The 10,000-nt window shown below is 36.6% G+C and overlaps 1 protein-coding gene across 1 annotated transcript in view; it reads left to right on the top strand.

Annotated features, from left to right (window-relative positions):
- Positions 1 to 1,452, top strand: part of LOC125032992 (esterase E4-like) — an 8,579-nt gene extending 7,127 nt beyond the window's left edge. The window contains exons 11-12 of the mRNA XM_047624439.1: positions 830 to 959; positions 1,060 to 1,452. Coding sequence (XP_047480395.1) covers positions 830 to 959; positions 1,060 to 1,347 — 418 coding nt within the window. The 3' untranslated portion in view covers positions 1,348 to 1,452. The remainder of the gene's footprint in view (positions 1 to 829; positions 960 to 1,059) is intronic.
- Positions 1,453 to 10,000: the final 8,548 nt, after the last annotated feature.

Here is a 10,000-nt window from a genome sequence, read left to right on the forward strand (position 1 = left end):
ATGTATGCATACATACATATATATATGTATGTATGTATGTAAGCATACGTACACACACTATATTGATCAATTAGGTCGGATATGGAGAGAGATTGGGATTGTGAACCACCAGTGCAGTTCTCCCTCAATCCTAGTCGCTCTCATCCATTACCATAACAGGGGAGAATGGTGGACATGGATAAGGGTGACCGTGGCCTAGGATTGACATAAGCACACACACACACACACACACACACACACACACACACACACACACACACACACACACACACACACACACACACACACACACACACACACACTATGGAAGAAAAACCCACAATGCAAAAACTAGATTTATTGAAAATGAGACTCCAATTTTGAAATCCATCTGGATTCCATCTTCAGGTCTGAAGATGGAAGGTGAATTTCGAAACTGTGGTCTCATTTTCAATAAATCTAGTTTTTGCATTGTGGGTTTTTCTTCCATAGTGTGTGTGTGTGTGTGTGTGTGTGTGTGTGTGTGTGTGTGTGTGTGTGTGTGTGTGTGTGTGTGTGTGTGTGTGTGTGTGTGTGTGTGTGTGTATTTGTGTGTGTGTGTGTTTATGTGTAAATGATTGTAAAGGTGATACATAAATTAAAGATGGTAAAGACGGAGAGGGATATAATAAATAAAGGTTTACATATTATTAATTATACAGTCGAAAAACGATGGAAGTTTTCTAGCTCCTAAAACTTTTGTTTGTCTGAATTACAAAAAAAAAAAAAAAAAAAAAAAATCGGAGTCTATACCGAGGCGTCCAATTTTCTGAAGACGCTCCTCGTAGTAAATTTCCTCGTCTTTGGCCAGGTCTCCCCAGTCTGCCGACGCCTCGACGACCTCGCTGCCAGTGTGGACGCCCCTTGTAGCCGGGGAACCTGTCACCCACTACATTCTCTCCTTTACCCCCGGAATGTCCGCCAGGCCCTACAGAAGCAAGGTGGGTGCCGTGTCTTGATGCCGTTCGACTTGTTACTTGTCTGAATATGGACTGGAGAAATCGCACGACACCGAATAAAGACAAAACTTCTACGTTGCAGGAAAGGAACTTCTGGCGCCAGACTCTGAGCTACGTGAACGAGGCGGCGGAATCCTACTACCCGTGGCTGATCACCACGTGGGTCCTTCTGGCGCTCCTGCTGCTTCTCCTGGTGGTCGCGGCGGGCATCTGCGTGGGCGTTTGGCGTGTGCGGAGGCGAGATAAATACCCACCAAAGGGCTCTTCCTCCCTGACCCTCCGCGCGCGCCGCCCCCGGAACCCGTCGCTGCAGTCTAGCGGTTCGGGAGGCGTGGCGAACGCGGGCGTGTCGTCAGACCCGCACGCGTGAAGGGGCGTGGCGTGACGGGCGCTCGTTCTTAGGCGTCATACTGTCAGCTTTGTCAGCTCTTCCTGAATTATGTTGAACGTTGCTCTATCTATGATAGATAGATAGATAGAGAGATAGAGAGATAGATAGATAGATAGAGAGAGAGAGAGAGAGAGAGAGAGAGAGAGAGAGAGAGAGAGAGAGAGAGAGAGAGAGAGAGAGAGAGAGAGAGAGAGAGAGAGAGAGAGAGAGAGAGAGAGAGAGAGAGAGAGAGAGAGAGAGAGAGAGAGAGAGTGAGGAGAGAGAGAGAGAGAGAGAGAGGAGAGAGAGAGAGAGAGAGAGAGAGAGAGAGAGAGAGAGAGAGAGAGAGAGAGAGAGAGAGAGAGAGAGAGAGAGAGAGAGAGATAACTCTATTATGCATACACCCGTAGAATATGATGTTCTATGCTTCGCAGTATTTGGTGTAGTTAACTGCTGACGGAAAGGTGCTTGTACATTCACAAACCCGTATATATTGTATAATTACATGCATGTGCCTCATGCAACTATCCATGATTTGTATATATTCAAAAACCCATTTGCTTCTCGGGCGTTTTTGTCTGCATTTTTTTTTATTGTATGTTATTACACATACAAATAATGCGCATGCCAAATATTTCCCCAATCTGTGAATACTATTGCCTTATATCTGTTCTAAAAAGACAGAAAAGGAAATCAAATGTTGCTTTTTCTCTCCTAGCTGTCATGTATTTGAATGTGTGTACTAAAGATTTCATCCGTATCTATAGCAATTTTATAAAGACATGGAATAACGTTTGATAATCACATTATTTATCTTTCTAAATAGTTTCCGTCTGTAACAAATTTTCGGTACAGGTGTTAACATCAGTTTACATTCTTTTTGCGTATTGTTCCACAAGGTATGTACAATTCAGGTCATGATTTTGCATCATTTCGTTATCCACCCTGAAAGGCTAAGGAAAAATATTCTGTAAATGCATATCAACTTTCTTATGTTGTACATGATGAATGAGCGAGAGTTGTTTTAATAAAAATATTCGAAAGTATGGTGTAAAATCTATGCAGCATATCAATTCATGTTTTTTTTTTATTGTGCTTGATTTTAATTACTCTATTTCTTATTGCATATTTGTCGTTATTAATGATAAAAATCCTTTTTTAACATAAACAGTATCCACTGGCACAACCAAAGTTCATTTAGAATTCATGACCACAGGATAAAACAGAAACACCGATCTATATTATGATATATTTAATTCTCATATATACAGATTGAAGCATTAAACTGTCCATGGACTAGTGATGTAAATATTAATTCAGAGTACCCATTATGAAGAGAAAATACACACACAAAACGGGACCTGATCTCACTGGTCGGTGACGTAATACTCAAGGCCCTAATCCGGGACCCTGATGATAAATACTGAAATGAGGGACCTCAATCTTAATACTCTGGGTCTCCTCAAAGGTATTATAGTTAGGATCCCTTTGCCTATTATACTCTTCTTCGGGGATCTTCAATATAACTCTGGATCCTTGCGTTACTCAGGGACCTAAACTATAATATCCAGGAACCGTAAGTACTTTACTCTATAATCAGAAGCATAATTCTCAAGAGGTTATGGTAATAACACTCAAGGACTCTCCTTATGATACATAAATACTATAATGTTCTAGGAAAATATGTCCACACGGAAACATCTGTGACAAAAATCAATAAATCAAATTGTGCTTTCGCCATAAATACGCGGCAAACCTTATATATCGAGACTAATCAACGAGCAAAACTTTATATCATTCAACCATAAGACAACTATATTTATATTCGCTTTGAAGGGACAAAAACCACGAAGATGAAATAAACAATGTGATATATATGTTTGCGGGTGTATAAATATATATACACATACATACATACATACATACATACATACATACATACATACATACATACATATATACATACATATACACACACACACACACACACACACACACACACACACACATATATATATATATATATATATATATATATATAATATAATATAGATATAGATACATATACACACATGTGTATATATATAAATATATACACATGTATATAGACATAAACATATAAATAAATATATACAAATATATATATATATATATAATATACATATACATATACTCACTCACACTCACACACTCACACTCACACACACTCACACACTCACTCACACACTCACACTCTCACACTCTCACACACTCACTCACTCACTCACTCACTCACTCATATATATGTACATATATATTTCTGTGTGTGTGTGTGTGTGTGTGTGTGTGTGTGTGTGTGTGTGTGTGTGTGTGCATGTGCGTGTGCGTGTGTGTGTGTGTGTGTGTGCATATATATACACATATACACTATACATATACATGTACATGCACACACACACACACACACACACACACACACACACACACACACACACACACACACACACACACACACACACACACACACACACACACACACACATACACACACACACACACACACACACATATATATATTCATATTCACATACATTGGTAAATATATATATATATATACATATATATATATACATATATATATATATATACACATATATATGTATATACATATATATTTACATACATATGTAAATATATATACACACATGCATAATATTACTGTATGTATACATATATCTGTATATACACACGCATATGCCGATACATGAAAAAATCACAAACATAATGGTTAAATAGATATGTGTTACTGGCTTAAACCAAATCAGGACAGCGTCCGCCGGGCCGGTCCAGGGCGGGCTCCAGGGAAGGCGAGACGTAACAGTGATATATGTACATACTCTGGAGACCGAATCAAGTGTCAGGGACCCCAGAATTAGCAGAAAAAAAAAATCAATATACATATATAATTCTTTATCATATGGAGGCCTTTTACATGTGGCAGGAAATCCTTGTCACTCGATTCTCTTTTGTTTTTTCTTTTGTTTCAGGCGGTTAATCTCAGAATCCACAGGTCCTTTTCGACGCTGCGTGATCTGTGTATAGGATGTGTCGTTTGGAAAGTGTGTATGTATTTTTATATATATATTTTTTATATTTAATTCAAATTTTATATATATAGTTAAATATATTAATCTATTCGTCTGTTTTGTACCTATCTACCTTTGTCTACCTATCGTAACCTTTCTACCTACACTATGCTAGGAATTTTATATCTCTACGTGTGTGTGTGTGTGTGTGTGTGTGTGTGTGTGTGTGTGTGTGTGTGTGTGTGTGTGTGTGTGTGTGTGTGTGTGTGTGTGTGTGTGTGTGTGTGTCTCCATGTGCACTTCTGTGTCAGTGCGTTCATGTGTATTTGTGTTCCGGTGCATTCATGCATAGACATTTATTTGTTTGTGTGGTTCTGTCTGTGTAGGTAATCATTTTTACGTTTTTTTTTTAATATTTTTTACTTTTCCCAAATGAGCACCAATAGCATCACTACTGATCATAAAGTTCATCAAACAATTCGTCACCAACGTGAGTATCACCCATACCGACCTTTGTGTTGGACCGTTTGACTGGTAATACTGCTAGCGTACATATATTTATATATTCATATATAATTCTTATAAGTGACACGCTTCTAAGCCTACTATACTGGAGGGTAGTGTGTGACTGGATGTATACAATACACTGAATATAAAAACAGGCACATTTCTGGCCAAAAATGAATAAAGTCACAAATACAAACCGACAATGAACGTCACTGAAGCGGGCAGAAGGTTACGTCTCGGTTATGTTAATCTGTAGACGACATTGGTACTGATGCACAGCAACACTCTCCATCTCACAGCTGTTTCTGATTACAATATCTCTACGATAAAACAGACGAACGACACTTGTACGAAGGCAACGTCATCATGAACATTATTACAAAAGCTCTCGAAATCGAATTATGAAAATAATAAGAATAAATAATGATAATAATGATATAACGTAATGATTACACGCAACTTGAGGAAAGGCCAAAAAGAGGAGTTTTTCGTCAACTCCGGATTCACGATCACGAACGCGAGCGAGACATCGTTGCAGTCGGCAGATGTCGGATTTCTCTCGCGAACGCAGTTAAGGGACATCTGTGCGATTAGCGGATGCCGGAAATTTTGGGCTAACGTTGACAGAGGACAGCGAATTAGCGAATTTCCGGATGTGTTTACCAACGCAGGGCTTTGATCTGTACAGTTTTGTGCGAGTGCGGACAGGCCCGCTTCAGCGATCCAAATATGTACAAAAACATCCATGAAACTGAGTGTACAATGCATAGGCATGTCGGAGATACTGATGCAACTAAAGCCAATTTACAGGTTGTCGAACGCCCGTGTCCGTTTTCTTCCTGTCTCTTGCCATCTCGAATTTTCTTCGCAATCATTCACTTTCACTTTTCGGATTTAACACCCATTCACACTTCCAGTCTTTTCATAAAATTGAAGAACAAAAACAGTAAAATGATGATGAATTAAATAATAATAAAATGTGTTCGATGAAGTATGTCAGCCCTATATTTACCCAAAGGCTTTACGCGACCTCTAGGTTTTGATGAGAAATATAGTTTTATATAACTTTCACCTTCATTGTCCTGTATATAGTTATGTGTTGTAAAGAAACTATGTAAATAATACATAATAAAAGTATTTATATGAATAAGTCGAAGAATTTAATACATTCTGTAATCAAAATATCTTCCATAGGTAGTCATATAGTAAATGAATGTATGTCTTTATATACACACACACACACACACACACACACACACATCGCATTTTCTCTTAGACTTCCATCGACTTCATAATACACTTACATCCAAATTCACAATGTGCAACGAATCTAACCTTTTATAAACATCGCTGCGCGTATTGTGTTCTGACACTTCGAACAATAAAAAACACAGTGAAAGCTTATGAAAACAATGATATTTTTATCCTTGTGGAAAGCAACGGGAAAATCAAAGAAAAAAGATAACCGAGCGAAAGAATGTGGAAGTTTTGCACAACACTCCGCTTGGTTTCTGTTACATTTTTTATAAGGCGAAATAAATTGTCCATTTCATATTCATCCTGACACTAAATTCCTGAGTATTAATCATACTCCAGATATCATTTCGAGATGGTGACTTAGGTTATGAAAATTTATTTTCTGTATTATCCTCTTGAATTAAGTAGTTTTATCGGAAACATATTGCTTTAATATAGGACTGAATTTCACTATGCCTTCTGATCTTTCTTTCCTGTGCAGCCATTCAATCTTTCAAGTTTATTTTACACAAAATAAAAGAAAATATATATATATTTTTAAACAGTACTTAACCGACCCGTTTACTAATCCCCTCTAAACAGGAACGGAACAGGAACTAAAGTTATTGTTCTTTGGAATATCACATAAAATCAAACCTATATTTGTCCTCGACTCGTACAGCCAAATCTGTGAAGAATGAAACCAAATTGACTTGTTTCCGCTTTAAGGCGTTAAATCACCTCTAAGCATTCTTCTAATCGTTCTCATAGCATCTCTATAGCCACGCCCAATAAAGGTGGACTTTTCCCACACTCAAAACAGCAGTAACTTCTAGATACAGCAGGCCACAAGGCGAACTAAATCGCCACAGAGGTATCTCCTAAGAGACCAAAACACGGCTTATCTTACCACGTGGAGTCTCAAACCGTATATAGATGCCTTCCCTTACAAAGGTCATTAGCAGCAGAGATCAACCACATCAATGGCCTTAACAGTTACATCTCCAGTATTTCATTACAGGAGGACATCAAAGGCATCTCTTCCGTGCGAGATGCCACAAGCAACAGATAATAACCCACAAAAGAAATATGCTTTATATAGTGCTCACACTCATAGCAAGGTGCCTGGGTAGGGAAGTCCTTAAAAGGTTATACTATTAGTCATTATACGGTTAAATCTCTCGCAGATGTGGCCGGCTGCTTGGCTCGGTCTGTCAACAAGGGACGTTCGGTATTACGATGATTTCCTTTGGGAAAAAAAAAAAAAAAAAAATATGACAGTAGTATACACTATATTTAATTTCTGCAAATCGTATCCTCCGAAAAAAAGAAACCCCAAGAATAAATCTGCGAGTTGACATGATATAGAATACATACACACATATAATTCTTATAATTATTCATAAACACACACGAACGATTACCATATATATCGCAGTGGCCCCCCCAACCACTGCGCGGGTACCTCTGACCGAGCCACGCAGCCCCCGCCTATCTGCTGTACACACATATATAGCTATTTGTTGCCTCTGCCACACTGACCCTCTGTATCCATCTTTCCTGTATCCAGTGTGCCCATATGTATCCTCTGTAAATGTATTAACTTATGTGGGGATGGGTTTTACTGACTGGCTAGTAGATACTATTTTTTTTTCTTCTTTTTTTTTTAACATCAAACTTCTGCTTCCAGCTCCGATACGTCGACCATTCACGTAATATTAAGTTTTCTGACTTTTTTCACAACTCACAAGGAAAACTAAAACTGCTACTGAAGACCGCACAGGAAAGAATTTGAACAGTGCCAGCATATGGTGCAATTAGTAATTTGCCTAACTTTTCAATAACTAACTTTTACAGTGTGTTCTTGTTTTAGATTGTATCATCTTACTAGCGATCTAATATACATATGTGTGTGTGTGTGTGTGTGTGTGTGTGTGTGTGTGTGTGTGTGTGTGTGTGTGTGTGTGTGTGTGTGTGTCCACCTCACAGGATTATGCTTATTATTTTTTTCCAATAACTGATGTTTCCAAATCTACTGAAAATCACTGAAACAAAGAACTCAAAATATGTTTATAAAAAGAATATTAATAAATAAATTAATAAATTCAATGTAAATGAATGTGACATACTGACAATCCAATAGTGTCAATTAGTGTCATTAGCACATACCACGTTGCACACTTACTATTATCCTACACCTTAATAACTCATACCATAATGAACACTCACACTCTAATGCTTCCTCACCCTCATCTTTCTCCTTATTCACAACCTCCTATTATTCACCTATAACCGATAATTCACTCCTTCAGACTCTACAACTCACTCATTGATACCACGCAGCTCACCCTCAATTACAACTCACTCACTCACTCACTCAACTCACACACTCAATCACTTTCATAGCCTTTTACATGCTTTTGGCAAAAGACAGTACAGCGCGCCCATCAAATTACGGTATTAATTACTATGCAGATTTCTTTATCGCTCTTTACAATACTTGGGATAATTTTGAATCAAGTAATCCATTCCTGAACAAAATTTATAATAACCAAATATTCTGGTTAAGATTTCGATACAGCTGGAAATAGAAATACTGAAAAAAAACACAATTTGAAATAAATGACTAAAAAAAAAAAAAAATCGGATTAAAAGACTGCTATACATCACGAGAGAAAATATCAAAGAAAAGGCGAAAGCAAATGGAGTATGTAGAGGTTGCTATGGCGTCTCCATTACGTGTGTGAAACGTACACTCAAGAATCCCCATGAACAGCATTAAACTTTATCTTTCCTGGAAAGCGCTGGCTTGGTGGTTTTTTTTTTTTTTTTATGTGTTTATTTTTGTTCTCTTTTCTCTTTCTTCTTCCTCTGCTTTGGTCGAAATTAAAGGTTACTTGATACGCCGCCGGGTGTGTCCGAGCCTCTGACGTCACGGAAGAAAACGTGGACTTCGCGTTATATATTTATATATATATATATATATATATATATATATAAATATAAATAAATATATATGTATGTATGTATATATATGTGTATATATGTGTGATGTATATATGTGTATATATATGTGTGTGTGTATATATACATATATATATATATATGTATATATTTGTATATATATGTATATATATGTATATATTTGTATATATATGTATATATACATAAGTATATATATAAGTATATATATGTGTATATATTTGTATATGTATATATATATGTACATATATATGTATATGTATATATATATATGTACATATATATGTACATATATATGTATATGTATGTATATATATATATGTATATATATGTATATATATATGTATATATATATGTAAATATATATATGTGTATATATGTGTGTGTGTGTGTGTGTGTGTGTGTGTGTGTGTGTGTGTGTGTGTGTGTGTGTGTGTGTGTGTGTGTGTGTGTATGTATGTATGTGTGTATGTGTGTATGTGTGTATGTGTGTATGTGTGTATGTGTGTATGTGTGTATGTGTGTATGTGTGTATGTGTGTATGTGTGTATGTGTGTGTATGTATGTATGTATGTATGTATGTATGTATGTATGTATGTATGTATGTATATATATATATATTTATATATCTTTATATATCTTTATATATCTTTATATATCTTTATATATCTTTATATATATTTATATTTATATATATATATATATATATTTATATATATATGAGACTTCTGATACCATAAGGGAAGATGCTTTAACATCACAGTTTAAGATGAAACTACCGCTGATGCATAAAGGATGCGTTTCGTCTTTTAACAACTACTATATACCAAGGAAGAGACGGAATATATGGTGTTGTTTATGTT

The sequence above is a fragment of the Penaeus chinensis genome, chromosome 15 (genome assembly GCF_019202785.1).
Source record: "Penaeus chinensis breed Huanghai No. 1 chromosome 15, ASM1920278v2, whole genome shotgun sequence".
Classification (NCBI taxonomy): Eukaryota; Metazoa; Arthropoda; class Malacostraca; order Decapoda; family Penaeidae; genus Penaeus; species Penaeus chinensis.